Genomic DNA, 18,534 nt, shown 5'->3' on the forward strand with positions numbered 1-18,534 from the left:
GCAGCAGAGAGCTCAGCCCGTTACTGCTGCGCTTCATCAGGTGTGTATGAGCTTTGTGTCATCAACCTATTTTTCTTTTTAGAAAGTTCTACATAACAGCCTTTTCTCTGCCTTCACAGTAATGAGTTCTGACCTGCAGGTGGCTCCCACACAGGACCTCATAAAGAAGAGCAGCTCCTCATCAGAGCAGGAAATGTGTGAAGAGGTAGACACTGACATGGAAGAAAAGGAAGAAGATTCCAAACAACCCAAGAAGAAGATCCCTAGAAAAGCAGCAGCCAAGTAAGAGATGATCTAATTTTCTAACATTCGTCTTTGTGTTCTAGTTACATACTTGCACAGATTAGATGTGCATGCCTAATGTTACGTCCCCCTCTGTGTCTAGGGGTGACAAGGGGAGTAACATATGCTATTTAAGAAAAAATTGTGTCGGTGAACTTGCAAACAAAATAGTGAGAGAGAGTTGACTATCCGTAATCCCAGCACTCAAACTCATGAAAACGCTTCAAGATTTTATTTACAATATAAAGTCTTTGTACAGTGGGGCTAAAGGGTAAGGGAAAATTAGAGATTTAACAATAGGGATAATTCAAAAAGAAAGAATAAGACGCTTGTAGCTTCAGGAGGGGGTTAAGGCCAAAATAACAAACAAAAAGGGGATGCTAACTGAAAACAAAGTAATCTAACTTACCTAGCAAACAAAACATCAAAATCAACAACAGGTCTCTTCCCTGACTTCCTCACTGTTCCACAAAACCAGGAGAAAAGCATAAGTTTGATAAAATAAAAATGGCACCCACCTCCTTACTGCGTCTGCAGGCAGAAGAATAAACAGAAAAAGAAACACATTTCTAATCACTACAGCCAGTACAACAGGCTGTCTTGAAGATACACTACAGGCCCTGATCACACAATAGCAATCAAATACAACAGGCTTTCTTTAAAGCAGCACCACTGCTTTAAAACCACCAACTGTGAAAACAGACAAGCCAACTCTCTCTCCCTCTGGTGTTGTCCGTTCCCTCTGTTTAAATACAAGCTCCCTCTCCACAGCTCTGACGAGGAACAGGTGACATCAATTAGGTCTTCTGTGAGAGGACAGGGAGGAACAGAGGAAAACCAACAAAAACTACAACTCCCAACAGGATGTCAAGCATCAATGAAGCACAGTTACATAGAGTTAACACACAGTATTAACAGCAACAATAACATACATCTTAGGATGTAACACTAATATACCAGAAAAATGAGCGTTCATTTGTTTCGTCAGCATATGTACTTATTTTGTTACAGGCAGCTCATTGCACACTTAAAGGTCTTTTCCAAATTCACCAACCCAAAAGCTTTATATATGGAGGCAAAACTAAGTCAACTGTATATCCAAGTATGATTTCCCATCTTAATGTGAAAGATAATTTTACTTATTAATGGCTGCCTGAGACAAATTTTTCTCTAACCCACCGCTTCTGTGCCATAAAGACCACCAAATCCAGAAAATAGCACTGTAATGTTTGATGACATACAAAGACCCAAACATTCTGGTCTACAAGTAAGTCTTCTAACACAAAGCACAAAATACACTGTCCCATCTCTTCTTGCTTTCAACATTAGTTTTTTTTCTGTTTAATAATGTTGTATTATACAGTAACTAGGTCAGTTTATGAATAGAATGCTTTATATCCAGAGCAGAGACTGATGGTATCTTCCAACAGACTTCTTTGGTTACCTTACTAACTTTCACTGCTGAGATACTGGAATGTACCAATTGCCTCAGGAAGTCTTTTAGTCTATTATGATATTCATTTCACATCTCTGGGTTACTCTGAGCCACTTTTCTCATTTGATGCAGGAAAAAAATAACTAGAGGCAACCCTCGCTGATCTAATTTTAACCCTGTTATCAGTTCTTTTCTCCTACCTCAAACTTGCCGTAGGAATGCTTTAAACAAGTTTTAAGCAATTTTTTAGTTATGTGGACTTTTTTTATTTATATTTGGGGGTTTATTAATATGATGGCTTACAGCAATACTTTTTTAAAATATTGCTGCAGTGGCGGTATTCCCCAGGGCTTTGTTTTAGGTCCGTAATAATTGTCGATTTGTCACTGTTTACAGAGAGATCCTGGAGAGACTTCTGAATGACAAGCACTTTAAAGATGAGATTGTCCATTTCAACATCTCAGAGGAAGGAGCCGCGGTACTTCTGTCGCATAGACCCCAGCTCATTTCCATGCTTATGAGGTGTGTGTTTAGATGCACAATGCATATTAATGATGTCATTGCTCGGTCATTCGCTGTTGTTTCTTCTCTGAATGTTAATGTTATGTGCCTGCAGTTAGTAGTTATTTATATATTCTTTCAGGATACTATATGGGCGGATGTGCCCTAGGGTTGGTAATAGGTTTCAGGGTAAGGCGAACACAGCTTTGCATTCCTCCATAGTGCTGCGCTTCCTGGCAGGCTGTCAGGCAGAGGAGTTGGGCATGTTTATAGATCTTCTGCTGGAGCCTGTTTGTCATCATGCTGAAGGTACTGACCTGAATTTAAGCTTTTTAAAATGATTACATCCTAACATACCCCTTAAATACACCTATTTTGCAGTTAATTAGATAATATATTATTTGGACCATTTATGAACCTTATTTAATAATGAGTACCATCTTCACAATTTATAAATTAACGTCTTTTTAATGAGACACGCTAAACCAACAGAATCTGATTTACTCCTTTTACTTTTTCAAAAAAGAGCAGATAGATAAAAAGCAAACATTGATTTTAAAGATGCATCAACGTACCACAGTAAATGGATAATTTGTTGCTTGCAGGAGCATGTCTGGCCGCAATAGAATGAGCTGTAGCCGAGACAAACCTGTCTGCTGTTCTCCCTGTGGGTCACCAACACAGCCTGCTCAACACCATAGAAATGCTCATCCAAAAAATGGGCCATCTCATCCACATCTACCTGCCCAAAGTTCTGCAGATCCTGCTGTGCATCACGGCCTCAGTGTCATTTATACTGGATCACAGAGAACAGGTCAGCTGAATGCAGAAAACCATCCTCATTAATCGTTTAATGCAAACTGAAATTTTGCACTTAATTGTGTAAATAATTCCTGGAGTTCCTCTTCAGAGTCAGCAATTTGAAGGCAAGTGTGTTTGTTTCAAAGCACAATATCAGATTTAAAATTTTTGGTATATTGTGTAGTGGTTGGATCTATTTTTGAGGGTGCTGATCTCAAGCACTCACTGTTCTTGATCTTCCTCTAGCTCAAACCTGGCTGCATCAATCTTCTGAAGAACTTCATTATTCGTATTCACCAGCACTCCTCGTGAAAGTCATCCGTGTGTGGAGCCAAAATCCTAGGTGAGTTTATTAACCGCAGGTTTGTGGACTTTTTACAATGGTGCCCTAAAGGAATAATTTTAGTTTTTAATAATATGTATTTTGTTTCTTTAGAGCTGCTTAATAGCTGGATATAATTGGTTCCTAAATTGTTGAACTTTGTAACATCCGACATTGAACCGAATCGAATCAGCACTGAACTGACTTAACCTGAATAAAGTGAGATATAAAGAAATGTGACTTGACTTGAATAAAAAAAAAAAAGTTTTAACACAATTTATGATGCCATTGTTGTCATATTTTATTGCTGACTTGAAATGTTGCAGTCTGATTATAATATAAATGTTGTCTTTTCTCCCTGTCAGGTATTTTCCTTTGTTTGCTAAGCAGAGACCGGGCCACCCTGAGTGTGATGTCCTGCTCAGTGTATTTGCTCTGTTACCCTCCAAAAACGTGTCTGCCATCACGACGGCCATAGTGATGGAAATAGCAGAGAGCTTGCTAACCTCTCCAGACTATGAACCCAAGGAGAATGAATCAGATCTGATTCTGAATGACTGTGTGATCCCCGAACCCGATCAGAGCTGTTATGTATCAGGTAGCCATCAGCGGTGTTGATGATTATGATAAAGGACACACTATTATTTGTACATTTGACTTCTCTGTTTCTCTTCTCAGGGTAGATTCTTTGACTATCGGCTGCCATCTGCTCCTTCCTCACATCCCAGCACTGCTGCAGTACCTCAGCGGAGTCGTGTGTAACTCTGAACGCCTCAAGAAGAAGAAATTCATCAAACATCCTCTCAAAGTATGTCCATATAAATCTATTTATACACAGAGGCACCTTAAAGAGCCGTTCACCCAAAGAACATCATAATATCGACACAGGAACTATATCGTTGGAATCACTTTCAGAATGTTTTTTTTCAAATCTAAATCCACTGACTTTATAGAACTTGAGCATTTAATATACAGTTATCATTATAGTTATCATTCTTGGTGTGAACGGGTCTTGATTGGTACTTCAGTAGTTCTCAACAGTTTTTTCAAAAGGTCTGTAGTCCATTTGGGGGAAGTCGTGGCCTAGTGGTTAGAGAGTTTAACTCCTAACCCTAAGGTTGTGGGTTCGAGTCTTGGGCCGGCAATACCACGACTGAGGTGCCCTTGAGCAAAGCACCGAACCCCCAACTGCTCCCCAGGCGCCACAGCATAAATGGCTGCCCACTGCTCCGTGTGTGTGTGTGTGCACTTTGGATGGGTTAAATGCAGAGCACAAATTCTGAGTATGGGTCACCATACTTGGCTGTATGTCACTTCACTTCAGTTAGAATGAAGTTGCCTGTGTCATATTTGATACACAAACCTCTAAGGCCTCTAAATGATTAAAACTTGAAAAACCTGCTGTGCACAATATACCACAAGCCTTCTGTCATTTGATTGATAGTTTATACTTGTCAGCAAAAGGCCTTCATTGGATTCGCATAATTGTAGAAACATCAACCTTTAGGCTGTACATGTTGTGAAATCTTTACTGATTTTGTATGAAGTAAACATATTAACGACTTTTAAATTGTTAGTAGAATTTTTAAGACTGGACTTAAAACAACTTACGTTTGATTATACATTATTTTTTAGAAATATCACGTGCTTGTGCCTAAATCTATGCATTAATATACATTAGTCTTTAGCTCTAAACTACGATTTATGTCATAAAGATCAAAATTTCATCTAATATTTTTGCCTGCATCAAATTTCTTAAATTGTTTAAATAAAATAAAATTGAAGGTTTTTTTCCTTCTGGAGTGTGAGCTCTGTATTCTCACTATATCATACAATATGTGCCATAAAAGTCAAACATGATACGGACTTATTTCATGTGTTTTTACAGGGTTAGGCTGCTTTAAATTCCATGTAGCAAAAACGCTAATGCTAAATTCAAACTAAATTAGAATGTCACTATCTCAATGATTGACAATGTGGGTGAAACAGACATTTCATTGATCTTTTGGTCTCGTTTCAGACCCCACACTGAAGAATCTGGCTCAGGAGTTGATCGAGTTGTTGAAGAAGCTGGTCGGTCTGGAGCGATTCTCTCTGGCCTTTGCCGCAGTGCAGAAAGAAGCCGCTCAGAGACGAGCTTCACGCAAGAAAGCCAAAGCCATGCAGGTAAAAACATGTTTCTAAATGCTGTTACAAAGCGTGCAATTTGTTGTTCTTCTAGTCTTCAGAGACAACTATAAATAAACCATTTGTTTGTTAATTTCCCAGTTACACATCTTTATAACAAAAGTAAAAATGAAATGGTAATTATATTCATGATTTCCCCTGACAGGCTGTTGTAAATCCTGACATTGCTGCCAGAAAGAAGGTAAAGAAGCAGTTTAAGAAAAACGAGGCCAAAAAGCGGAAAATCGCATTTGTGTGTACAGGACATAAAGCAAAGAAACATAAAGGCACGTCACTGAAAGACTTGGCTATAATCAGCTGAGAGGGTCTGTCCGTCGACTGAGTCTGTATCAGTACATGGATTTTTGCAACTTGTGCAATGTTTTTAAAATAAATGTAAAAAAACATGCAAAAACAGCCCAGCCATTGATGTTATGCATGATGCAATACGTGTCAACTGCATATTTATTTCACAGCCATAACGCAGGAGTGTGTGCCCCTGTACACATGCAAATATAAATATGCCATTACAAATCCAAAAGCATACAAACGAGTCAGTCTTAAATATCTACCCACATAATATCAAACTGAGCTGCAGTGATTAATCCGAAAGTAGGCTAAATTTAAAAAGCAGATACTTCTGAAATTACAAACGTAGTGAATACAGTTTACCAAAAACAAGCATCAGTAGAGACGAGAAGCAAGAAGGGGGAGTTCATTCGTGGAGAGTCCGTTCAACGTTTCTGTACTAAACGGGAAAAGAGGATGGTCTTCACACAAAAGGAAGAACGCAGTCATTGGTCCAAAGGACCCCCAATAAGAAGTCTCTGAAGTTCCTATTTACAAGATGCTTTTGCATTTACTGCCGGCTCTTCAGTGACTCGACCAACCTGAAATGCGGAAGAACAGGAGGTATCAGTAAATGCAATGCAAAGAATTTGTATTTAAACTGTCAAGAAGTAAAACTCTCACCATTCCATCGCCTCATCCAGGCCTGTGCCTTTAGTAGCAGACGTCTTGAAGATCTGCCACTTCCTATCTTTGAGCGCAGGTAAACCGAGAGCGTTAGCCACTTCGGTAGGCGTCATGGCCTGTTCCATGTCCTGCTTGTTTGCAAACACCACCAGAATGGCTTTCTTTAGCTCCTCCTCCTGAAAGACAAGACCGATGACTTCACTCTTTAAAATACAGGTACTTTATAGGCATCTTTGGTTCCGTGAAGAGCCTTTAAGAGGTACGCAGCATAACAATCTGACCAACCTCCAACATGGCCACCAGCTCAGATTTGGAGATGCCCATTCGGTCACGGTCACTGCTGTCCACGACGTAAATCACCGCGTCCGTGTTGGAGTAATAACACCGCCAATACGGCCTGTGGAAGAACAAGAGTAATCTTTAGCTCGATTTCTTTCTTAATCAATGTAATGTAAAGCAAATTAAAAACATCTTGCCTGATACTCGTCTGTCCACCGAGGTCCCACACTTGAAACTTCAAGTTCTTGTACGTCACAGTTTCCACATTGAAACCAATCGCTGTGTTTGAAAAAAAGCAAGTTAGCTCACACTACATCTCATGTGTAAAGCTGTGTACAGAAATCATCATAAACACGTACTAGGAATAGTGGTCACCACTTCTCCCACTTGAAGTCTGTACAATATGGTGGTTTTTCCAGCTCCATCCAAACCCAAAATGAGGATTCTCATCTCTCTGGTGCCAAACAGACCCGAGAAGAGGCTGGAAAAGAACCCCCCTGTAAAAACAATAGAATTATATGAAATTATTGAACAGAAAATGGTGAACTAATGCCATTTTAGATCAGTCTGTCTCAGAATCATAGTACATGTATGTCGCTTGAAGGAATCACACCCAAACACATTCGAACAAAACACTATAATCATTATGAAAAGAGGCAAACATGTTTTAAAACTGAGTTTTTCAATAACTTGGCTAATTCTGATATCTGCTATGCTAACAAACAAACTAGCGTCACCAGGCGAACCAATGCGTGATGAGCAAACTTCCCTTTGTACGCACACAGAAAAGCGTTCGTATTGATCGCATTTTAAAATGAACTGTCTATTACATCCAACAACATATATGTTATTTCACGCAGACCTACCCATTCTGGATGAAATACTTTAGTTACGCTGTCTTTCTGATGGAAACACTTCCGTGGTCGAGCTGATGAGTGACGTGTCACACGTACACGTGGACGATCCACCGCGCGCACATTCCACACTCTTCTAAGCGAATCTGCTGCTGTCTGTAAATACCTCAAATCAGTATTTTTACTGGAGGAGATTCTTTGACGTGATGATGAGTAAAGTAAAAGTAAATCAGAAGTGAGTATTTTACAGTTAGGTTTAAAATTAAGTCATTGTGTTTTGTGAATGTGGAATTTTGCCATCATATACAAATAATGTCCAGGGCATCCTCTGTTTCTAACACTTCCAGAGTTTGGTCTGAGAAGGAGATTTTAACATTATAATTCTGAATATTTGCTTATTTTTCATGTTCAAAAAAAACCATACAAAAATTAAATTGTTCAGTGATTGGAGGTCATGACCTCTACCCAACATTTGATAAAACAGTACCAAATGGAGGTGGTTGAGTGGTTGGAATGTGGTTTTTCCCTTAAGAAAAATAAAACAGTACCAAATGGAGGTGGTTGAGTGGTTGGAATGTGGTTTTTCCCTTAAGAAAAAAAAGGGTAAAATCATTGGCTCATATCATCCCTTTTTAAGGGATAGGTCTCACCTTATAAAGTTAAAAGGTTAGTTCAAGTAAAAATGAAAATTCTCTCATTAATTACTCACCCTCATGTCGTTCCAACCCTCTGTGCTCCCAACCTGTAAGCCCTTGATTCATCTTCATAACACTAATTAAGATATTGTTGATGAAATCTGAGGGCTTTCTGACCTTGCATGGACAACAATGCAACTGAAATGTTCCCAGGCCCAGAAACGCAGTAAGGACATCATTAAAACAGTCCATGTGACATCAGGGCTATATTACGAAGCTATGAGAATACTTTTTGTGCACAAAGAATACAAAAACAATGACCATACTGTTTTATTACCCCAGAGTCCTCCACTTTTACCATCCTGCTCCATTATTTGGTAGTGCACTGTTGTCAAAACGTTTTTTCCTGTGGAGTGATCGCCACACACCGAGGTAGGATTCAAAGCCATGTTTTAATCATAGTCTTGTGTACAACCAGTGTGTGTTTAGCCACTAGTGCCATCATGGTTTTCAAACCAACTACTGACTTTTGGGACACTTTGATGTATTTAACATGAGCAATTTATCATAAGCAATAATGGGATTTGAACCAAGTTATCCATGATTAAACTGCAGTGCTTTATCAACTGAGCTACAGAGCCTGAAGGACTGAGTTTAGTTTACATGGGGTTTCATTGAGAACTGTGTTGTAATATAAATAGTAAGTTCAGCAATTGCTGGGTTTGAACCCAGATTTTCACATATGAAAGACAAGTGATCATCCACTGAACCACAGAGGCTGTTATATGTGGTGCTGCAACCCATTTTGGCTCATTAGACTGGATTTGCAGCGGTGTAATTCACAAAAATCACCAAAGGAGGAAACATTTTTTAACTTCAGTGGCTCAGGTGATAGTGTGTTGTGTTTTAATTGTGGCACCTTAAGTTTAAATCCCACCATTGCTTGTTAAATTGTTGTCATTAAATCCAACAAAGTCACTCAAATTCCAGTCCTCTACAGGCAAGCTGTGATGGGCTAGTGGGCAATCATGTTCTTTGTGTGATGGAAACATGGGTTCAGATCCCACCTCAGTTAATTGTAATACTTGCTGGTTATTTAGTTTATTGTCACATACAGGTTAACAGTGAAATATAAATTCTTGTACATGACTCAACACAGAATCTGTGGCTCACAGGTAAAAGCACTGCCTCATGGTTGTAGAAGGTGCTGAGTTCAAGTCCTGCTGTTGCTTATGTTAAATTGTTAAAATTATATCCAACCAAGTTTCTCAAATGCTAATACTCACAGTGAGAGACAGTGGTACTAGTGACTAACACGTGTTGTCTGTGCGCAAGAATGTGGTAGAGACATGGGCTCAAATACCACCACAACTGAATGCTTTAACTTGTTTATTGAAAAAAAAAAAAAAAACAGGATACCAGTGAAATATAAGTTCCTCCACCAATTCAAACAAGAGACCTGTGGCTCACGGGTTATAGTGCTGCTACATGGGTGCAGAAGGTGCTGGGTTCAAACCCAGCTAGTGCTTATGTTAACTTGTTTCCATTATATCCAACAAACTGCCCCAAGTGCCAACACTCAGTGTGAGAGCCACGGTGGCACTAGTGATTATCACATGTTCTTTTGTGCACAAGCCTGTGGTAGAGGCATGGGTTCAAATCCCACACAACTGAGAGCTTTAAATTATTTATTTCAACAGCAGCAGCAGCACAGGATAACTGTGAAATAAAAGTTCCTCTACAAGTTCAAACAAGAGACCTGTGGCTCACAGGTAAGAGCGCTGCCTCACGGGTTCAGAGGTTGCTGGTTTGATCCCAGCCAGGTCTCTGTGATATGAGTGAATGCTGGAGTGTGTGTGAAGCGCGCCTGAAGAAGGGGGATACCAGTACAGTCTCCCCCTGGAGCTTCCTGCACTGTGACCAGTAGTGGTTATGATTTTGTCCAGACTGGAAAAAATAAAATAAAACTGCATAAAAAGCCACATCCCCCGTCCCTTCCCCACCTACTTAGGTTACCATCATTTACTTTTCAAAGGAGAGGCCCCTCAAAAAGAAAATGATGGTAACCTACACATTAACTAGCCAAAAACACATTATAAGCATCACCTGTCCATGATTACAGCGAATGTCTATCCACACGTCCCAGAGATCTGCTTCTGTTGACTGGGTGTTCAAACACATCTCTTACTCTGTAGGGTAAAGAACTACATACTGTATAACCCAAAGTATTAATGTAAATAATAGTTATATTAATACAAGGTATTTAACATACTCACAGGCAGAGCTGGATGAACCAGATGAACTGGATCCAATGGTCCAGAAGTCATGTGCACTACAAAGATAAAATAGTAATTCTTCATAAACATCAAAGATTTGCAAAGAAACAAATGATAAAATGATGCGGTCTTCCTCAAGAATGTTTAAAGACAACGTGATTTGTGTACATTTTCCTAAAACTGTGCAATGAGAAATTGATATAAGGGAATATATTATTGTTCAGTAATGCTGTATTAATTATAATCCTTGAATCTTTGTACTTGCTGTTATTGCCTTCCCCCTGTCTGTAAACTAAATCTTAACAAGAAAATGCAAAATAAATCAATAAATCTGAGTGTAAGATTGTGCCACCATCACCGGGCTTGATTGGTCTAAAACAGATATCCTTGCAAGATTCTGCACTGACAGATTTATCACCTCAGATCTCGCTGTCTAAAGTGCCGGGAGGAGAACATGAAGAAATGCCAATTATGGATGTTTGTGTTCCCATCTGGGGCACAAAATGAAACACCTCTCAAGCGCCAAATGTGAGTAAATGTTGTTTGTCCAGTAAATTTTGCAGTGTTACATGCCATTCTGTCGATGATAATGTTATTGTTGATTAGTTAAATATGTGCACTGTGGCATGAAGAACGTCTGTCAGTAAGGTCTCTTAGTTATCAAAAATGCATTTGAAAAATTAGTTTTGATTTGAAAAGTGACAGAGGTTAGTGATGGCTTAATGATGGCTTGGATCAAGGCTTTCCTCTCAACTGTAACACAAAACCTGTTTAACTAGACTTGATTTGCACAGGAGGCCCCAAATTCGTCAAGTTCATAAGATTTTGTGGCGTAATTCATCCACAAAAATCACCACAGGGAGGCGCAATGCATTTTAGATCTTTTGACTTTATCCAATATAAATGTATTTTAACAGAAGAGAAGACAGAACAAAATAACACATAGATAATGATGCAATCAATACAAAGAATAACTTAATTAAATTATAATAGAAATAATTATAATTATTGCATTTTTGTTAGCTGTCATTTTTAAATAGACTGTAAAACAGCTTTTTACACGTGATTCTAATTTATTTTAATATTATTACACAAATTTGAATTAAACAAAACATAAATTCATAAATCTGTGATCTTTCTCTTTACTCTGTGCCTTTAACTTTATTTCATAAAGTTCATTTTTAATTATTTCAGGTAAAGTTAATTTGAGCTGCATATAAAATTATGATATTAGATTTTTTTTTTAATTTTTAAAAATGTATAAATTATATATATATATATATATATATATATATATATATATATATATATATAATATATATTATATATATATATATATATATATATATATATATATATATATATATATATATATATTTTTTTTTTTTTGAACCAGATATTGAAGCAGTCACATGCTTTCTTTAGGCCACTGGAGCTTCGGAATTTCATATAGCACATGCTTTTGTCAAAAACTAATCAAGCGCAGATACAGTGTTTTAATGTAAAATATGTGTATTTTATGTATTGTATTTTTTTCTTTTAACATTTATGCATTATGTGCATCTAGTACAACATTAAGCTAGAGTATTTAGGTGAGTATTTGCAGAATTAGACTCGATTTGCAGTGGTGTAATAAACTAAAATCACCACATGAAGGCCATTAGACTAGACTTGCAGTGGTGTAATACACTAAAAACACATATTGTAAGTTAACAAAACTCAATATGTGGCGGTGTGAGTGACAAAAATCACCACAGGAGGGCACAACCCATTTAAGTTGAGTATTCCTCTATTTTCAGTGGTGTAATGCACAAAAATCCACTTAAGGTCATTAGACTCGATGTGCAGTAGTGTAATTCACATAGATGTAAGTTTTTGTTAAAGTTCCACAATCTTTAAAGTTGTTCACCGTTTATCTTTAAAAGATTCATGAACATCTTAAGAAAGAAGTTAAGAAATTTCTTAAGAGAACTATCTTAAGATACGTTTATAAGAATGTTCTTCAAGAATGTAATTTTTTTAATATTCTTAAAAAGTTCTGATATGTTCTATATATCTATAAAATAAAGATGCATAAGTAGCCTATGGGCTATATATATATATATATAGTATATATATATATATAATATATATATAATATATAGTATATATATATATATTATATATATATATATATATATTATACTAGTAAGTGTAGTGTTAAGTAGTGTTGTAGTAAATGTAGAGTCCCTTACAATAAATAACATGTTAGTAAATTATACTTTATACAGAACATTTACCTCTGATCTGTTGGATCCTGCTATACAACTGTGGACAGAGCTATGTAGTTTATAGTGTAACATTATACGCTATAGTAATAGTAAAGAAGTACACCATTTTCCCACACACTACAAAAATAAATGCAGGCCTAATATATTTTATCAGCCAGGATGGTATATATATATATATATATATATATATTATATATATATATATATATATATATATATAATAGCCGTTCACATATATATATTATATTGCTTTGTTCAAGCCTGTGAGCACGTGCGCCAGCATCAGATGGTAGCATTTGTAACTGGTAATCTGTCTGAGTGATAGTTAGCCAGCATCAGATGGTAGCATTTGTAACTACTAGTACAACTTCAAGCTTGAGTATTTGGATAATTTGCAAAATTATGATGAATTAAAAAAAATGAATTGTTGGATCCAAAATTAGATTCCAACCAGAATGAACACAGCATACTATTCTTAGATAAAGGACGATTAAAACAAAAGCCGTTCACAAATCACAATAAATGATTAATTTGTGAATGCGACTAATCTGATTGAATGCACTGATTCAAAAGTTCAGGATTTGTGTAGTTCCCCACAGACTACCTACACAGTTCCTATCACAAAAGCCTATAAAAGACTGAGCTAATAACAGTACCGATGGGGCTTATGCTTATCTTTATTTTGTACATGTGCTGTAGTAAGCAGTACATAAAGTACTCAATATAACGTGCTTATTTTGCTTCATGAAAACGTATGAAACGTTCTGTGTGTATTTGACAAATATGCTTCTGGGAAGCAGAAAGTGCGCGACAACGCTTTATTACAGCGACAAGTCGAGTACATCCGGGTGCTTTTCGAATCGTCGCCAGGTGAAACAGCGCAGTTCTCCATCCGCTCCACATTCGATGCTTGACAACAATGATGCCTGATTACATATCGTTTAATGCTATGAAAGTACAGATTCTGCAGAGGGCAGCTTAGTGACAGACTCTTAATATCTCTCAATTACTGCCCGTCAGCAAACAAAACCGACACAAATTGCGGTAAAGTGCAGGAATCGAGTGTAACGCGACTCACCTGTAACGTTAAAGTAACTTTCCGCGTATGAAGTCATCAGTCCTTTTGTTTCGAATTAAGTGTGTATTGATGCAGTAGTGTTCACTAGGTGTCCTCTCTGCGGCAGAAGGACAGTCTCTGTAGTGTTTGTTGTGCTCGCGGTGTATCTGCGCATCTCTCACCTGCTGCCCCTCCAGACACTTCTTCAGATCTGCTGGAAAGGTAAACCTGTTCTCACATTTCTGAAACTACACAGTGCTTGTGCTGCTAGCTGTTTGCAGATAGTGTTTAGAGGAGGGACTTTCTCTAGAAAGAATTTGATTGGACAACATTTGTGTAGTGCAATATTACTATTTCTGATCTATGAAGAGAATGTTTACATTGTACGTGTATTTGTTAAAAGCATACTTTTAGTAGTATATAAATGGCTTTAAAGCTGGTAGACATGGGCTGAAAGCCATGCCCAACACTTCAGTTATACTATCTTGTTGATGAAAATAATTGTCATATTGTATGAATAACATATGAATAGAAGGTTTACTTTTAGGATTCCAGATTCATCAGTAGTTGATGTGTTATCTTTATGAGATTTATATGTATTATGTTTTATTCTGTGACATAAAATACATCAGTAATACCCTTGTGATTTTTAAAAAAAAAAACTTTTTTTTTTTGTTTGCTAAGTGGCTAAATGTGACTACAAAGGTGCATCAAACTATTCTTCTGCAAACTATTCTAACTCAAAATTTCAGGGAAAATGTTTGTTAAATAAATATTGACAGAGCTGTTGGAAGCAACAATGTGATGGTGAAACTCATGCAATGTTGTAGTTAGTGTATAGCCTAGGTTTCATTTTTTTTTACTTATGCCAATTGTATTTATGCTTCAAAGTTTATACATTTGTTTTTAATAGCTTTAATACTATGTTAATATTTTAACACTATGTATACTTTAATACTTTATATATATATATATATATATATATATATATATATATATATATATATATATATATATACAGTACAGACCAAAAGTTTGGAAACATTACTATTTTTATTTATTTTTGAAAGAAGTTTCTTCTGCTCATCAAGCCTGCATTTATTTGATAAAAAATACAGAAAAAAATGTAATATTGTGATATATTATTACAATTTAAAATAATTGTTTTTAAATGTATTATACTTTAAATTATCATTTATTTCTGTGATGCAAACTGAATTTTTAGGATCATTATCACATGATCCTTTAGAAATCATTCTAATATGATGATTCATTATCAAAGTTGGAAACAGTTCTGCTGCTTAATATTTTTTCAGAACATGTGATACTTTTTTAGGATACTTTGATGAATAAAAAGTAAAAAAAAAAAAAAAAAAAAAAAAGAAGCTATGTTTTTAAAATATAAAATTTTGCAATAATATACACTACTGGTCAGTAATTTGGGGTCAAGTAATTTTTTTTTTATCTTTCTTTTTTTTTTTTAAATAAAATCAATACTTTTATTCAGCAAGGATGTGTTAAATTGATAAAAAGTGATAGTAAAGAAAATATATTATTAGAATATATATTATTAGAATTTTTTTTTTATTTTGAATAAATGCAGTTCTTTTTAACCTTTTATTCATCAAATATATTAGACAGCAGAACTGTTTCCAACACTCATAATAAATCAGAATATTAGAATGATTTCTAAATGATCATGTGATAGACTGGACGTTACATGTGACACTGAAGGCTGGGGTAATCTGATATTTACATATAAGTTTAATATTTTAAAATTAAATAAAGTAAAGAATTATAAATACAAAAATTTATTTATTAGTATATAAGACAAAAAAATATAAAAACTAAATTTTATTAATCAATTTAAATTTATTTTTTTTAATATTTTAGATATATACTTTTTTTTACTAGTTTTATTAGTAGACACAAAACGTGTAAATCTTTGTATTTTTTAACAAGAAAATAGTCTTGCAAAAAAGGATTTTAATATTCTGTTTATAAATATTTACTTAATTTTAATGTAATTTGTATATTATTTTGTATAATATTTACATTGTTTTTAATATGTTAAAATATTAAATTGTATTTTTTGTGGTATTAGTATTTATTTAATTGCACCTAGTAACAAAATTTAAGTGTTGTTAAATGTATTTACATTTATTGTTAAGATTAATGCAATTGTACCTAGACACAAAATATGTTTTTTTTTAATATGGGTAAATATAGTTATTTTTTTAATATGAAACATTTATTTGCACTAAAAAATTATTTAAATGTTCTATTTCTAAATATTAACTTTATTTCGTTATTTTATGTAATATTTACATATTAAATTTAATTTTAATTTTAAATTTAATTTACATATTATATTTAATTTAGTATTTAATTTATTGTACATATACAAAGTGTGTGAATTTATTAACATTTGCTAAAATCTTGATTTTAATGTTTTAATTCCGAATGTTTCTTTTTAAAAAATAATATTTAATTGTACCTTTAATTGTAGACAATATTTTTTTTTTAATTGTGTGTAAATGTGTTTATTTCTTATAGTAACTGAATATAACTCTGTCTGTGAGGTGGTGTGGCTGTGTGGTCAGCGCACATGGCATAAGACTTCAGCCCAATGCAGGTGGCATGGGTTCAAATCCCCTCTCTGCTGCAGATGAGAATGAGGAAGCCATTTTTGGCCACATTTAGCAGCAAAATTATATATATATATATATAAAAAAAAGCACCAAAAAAATTTGTTTATCTCTTTGATTTTTCTTCTCTCACCTCCCCCTTTCTCCGCCTCACCCAGCTCCACCTCTATCGGCTATTTTACTGCCCCAGGTATGTTTGTAAGTCCGTGTTTCTCATGACTGTTCAGTCAGTCTGTTGTACCGCCCCAGCTATGTTTGTAAGTCCGTGTTTCTCATGACTGTTCAGTCAGTCTGTTGTACCGCCCCAGCTATGTTTGTAAGTCCGTGTTTTTCATGGCTGAGTAGTCTGTCTGTTTTACCGTTCCTAGTATTTTAGCCAGTCTGCCTCTGGCTTTCTGTTTTACCACTTTTGCCTCCTCGCCCAGTTATTTAGTATCTCTCTTTGGTGTGGGATTTGAACCCCCAACTCTACAGTGACCTTGTCTGCAACCAACGTGTGTTTAGCCACTAGCGCCATCGTGGCTTTCACACCAGCTATCGACATTTGGGGCATTTTGTTGAATATAACATCAACAATTTACCGTAAGAAATAGTGGGATTCGAACCCAGGTCTCCATGATTAAAACACAATGCTTTATCACCTGAGCTACAGAGCCTGAGGAACCTAGTTGGTTTTAGTTGGGGTTTTATTGAGAGCTGTGTTTTATATAAAGAAAAGCTCAATAGCTGCAGGGTTCGAACCCAGCCCATCACACATGAAAGACAAGTAATTGTCCACTGCACCACAGACACTGTGATGTGATGTGAAGTGCTGGTTTTGATTTACACCTTCTAGAGGTGATTTAATTACCTATAGATACAACCTAAAATAAGAAACAACGGGCTCGAACTCAGGACTTCACGTTTAAAATACAATGCTTTAGCACCTGCGCCACTGAATCTGTGGTGTAGCCGCATTCTTTTGTAGCAAAACTATAGCAAGAATTTGATGAAAGCATGATGTAACATAATAAGTCTTTCCTACACTTAATAAATGATGAAAAGCACTTCAGCAATCATGGGATCTGAACCATGACTTTCATGTACCAAAAAGCAATGATTTCTCACTGCGGCAAAGAGGTTGTGTAGTGACAATGTTTGGATTTCAGTGTATGGCATTTCCTATAGCAACCATTAACAATAAGAAATAAAGGGATTCGAACCCAGCACTTCATGTCTAAAATGCAGGTTTTTATCTCTTGTGCCACTGAGCCTGTGGAGCTGTAGAGTGTTTTGCATGTGTATTGAATTTTTACCTTTTTCTTAAGATACAGCATAAATTATAACAAGAACTTGATGTTTGCAAAAGTGGGATTTGAATTGAGGTCCCCCCAAATTAAAACGCAACTCTTTATCACCTGAGCCACTGAGCCTGCTAAGTTAAAGTTGTTTTTGGATATGATTTTATTGAGATGTTGTTTTTAAATGATAAGTAATTTAGCAAGTGTGGGATTTGAACCAAGACTTTCATGTAGTAAAAGCTAAACAACTATCCACTGAGCCACAGAGGATGAGTTGGTAGGAATATATTTTTTAATGGTTGTTTAGACTTTCAGTTGAAATATGGGCTTTTTTAATTTAAATTCTTGCCATTGTTTTCTTAAAGTATAGGTTAAAGAACATGAATTGCTTAATAAATGATGAAATGTACTTCAGTAAATTGCTTTCTTGTACCAAAACACAAAATATTAACCACTGCGCCACAGAGGTTATAATGTTACATAGTTTTAGATTTCGGTCTTTGGTATTAGCTATAGCAACAATTTAACATAAATAACAAAGGGATTCAAACTCAGGATTTCACGTTTAAAACACAAAGTTTTCTCTCTTGCACCACTGAGTCTGTGGGGTTCTGAGTCAGCCACAGAAATGAAGGAAATGTTTTTTAGGCCATTTAGACTTTAAGGTGAAATACCATTTTTTTCCCCTGCGCATTGTCATCTTAAAGAACATGAATTGCCTAATAAACTAGTTTACATCATTTGATGTACACA

At 35.7% G+C, this 18,534-nt stretch overlaps 2 protein-coding genes and 1 long non-coding RNA gene across 7 annotated transcripts; 1 reads left to right on the top strand and 2 right to left on the bottom strand.

Moving 5' to 3' along the window:
• The first annotated feature begins 29 nt into the window (after nucleotides 1-29).
• utp20 (UTP20 small subunit processome component) lies at nucleotides 30-5,814 on the top strand. Of its 5 annotated transcripts, none has more exons than XR_006154620.1 (11): nucleotides 30-40; nucleotides 155-282; nucleotides 2,114-2,239; nucleotides 2,361-2,527; nucleotides 2,824-3,032; nucleotides 3,266-3,362; nucleotides 3,456-3,560; nucleotides 3,707-3,939; nucleotides 4,020-4,149; nucleotides 5,362-5,507; nucleotides 5,674-5,814. XR_006154620.1 is itself a non-coding variant. In XM_042722741.1 (8 exons), the coding sequence occupies exons 4-8, from the start codon at nucleotides 2,828-2,830 to the stop codon at nucleotides 5,371-5,373; spliced, it is 672 nt and encodes a 223-aa protein (XP_042578675.1). In that variant the 5' UTR covers nucleotides 120-282; nucleotides 2,114-2,239; nucleotides 2,361-2,527; nucleotides 2,824-2,827; the 3' UTR covers nucleotides 5,374-5,601. The 5 variants fall into 5 exon arrangements, 1 of the variants encoding a protein (XP_042578675.1); XR_006154619.1 differs by lacking the exon at nucleotides 30-40 and adding an exon at nucleotides 1,294-1,549 and having other exon boundaries at nucleotides 120-282; XR_006154618.1 differs by lacking the exon at nucleotides 30-40 and having other exon boundaries at nucleotides 120-282.
• A 119-nt stretch (nucleotides 5,815-5,933) lies between these two features.
• arl1 (ADP-ribosylation factor-like 1) lies at nucleotides 5,934-7,784 on the bottom strand. Its single transcript, XM_019086148.2, has 6 exons — nucleotides 7,628-7,784; nucleotides 7,121-7,258; nucleotides 6,959-7,040; nucleotides 6,768-6,879; nucleotides 6,480-6,658; nucleotides 5,934-6,397 (listed from the first exon to the last, which is right to left on the bottom strand). Exons 1-6 carry the CDS (start codon nucleotides 7,629-7,631, stop codon nucleotides 6,367-6,369), a joined length of 546 nt encoding a protein of 181 aa, XP_018941693.1. The 5' UTR covers nucleotides 7,632-7,784; the 3' UTR covers nucleotides 5,934-6,366.
• A 414-nt stretch (nucleotides 7,785-8,198) lies between these two features.
• LOC122137134 lies at nucleotides 8,199-14,116 on the bottom strand. Its single transcript, XR_006154629.1, has 4 exons — nucleotides 13,875-14,116; nucleotides 10,527-10,582; nucleotides 10,357-10,439; nucleotides 8,199-10,197 (listed from the first exon to the last, which is right to left on the bottom strand). It is a non-coding gene; the product is annotated as an uncharacterized LOC122137134 (long non-coding RNA).
• Nucleotides 14,117-18,534: the final 4,418 nt, after the last annotated feature.

This window comes from Cyprinus carpio, chromosome B4 (assembly GCF_018340385.1).
Source record: "Cyprinus carpio isolate SPL01 chromosome B4, ASM1834038v1, whole genome shotgun sequence".
Classification (NCBI taxonomy): Eukaryota; Metazoa; Chordata; class Actinopteri; order Cypriniformes; family Cyprinidae; genus Cyprinus; species Cyprinus carpio.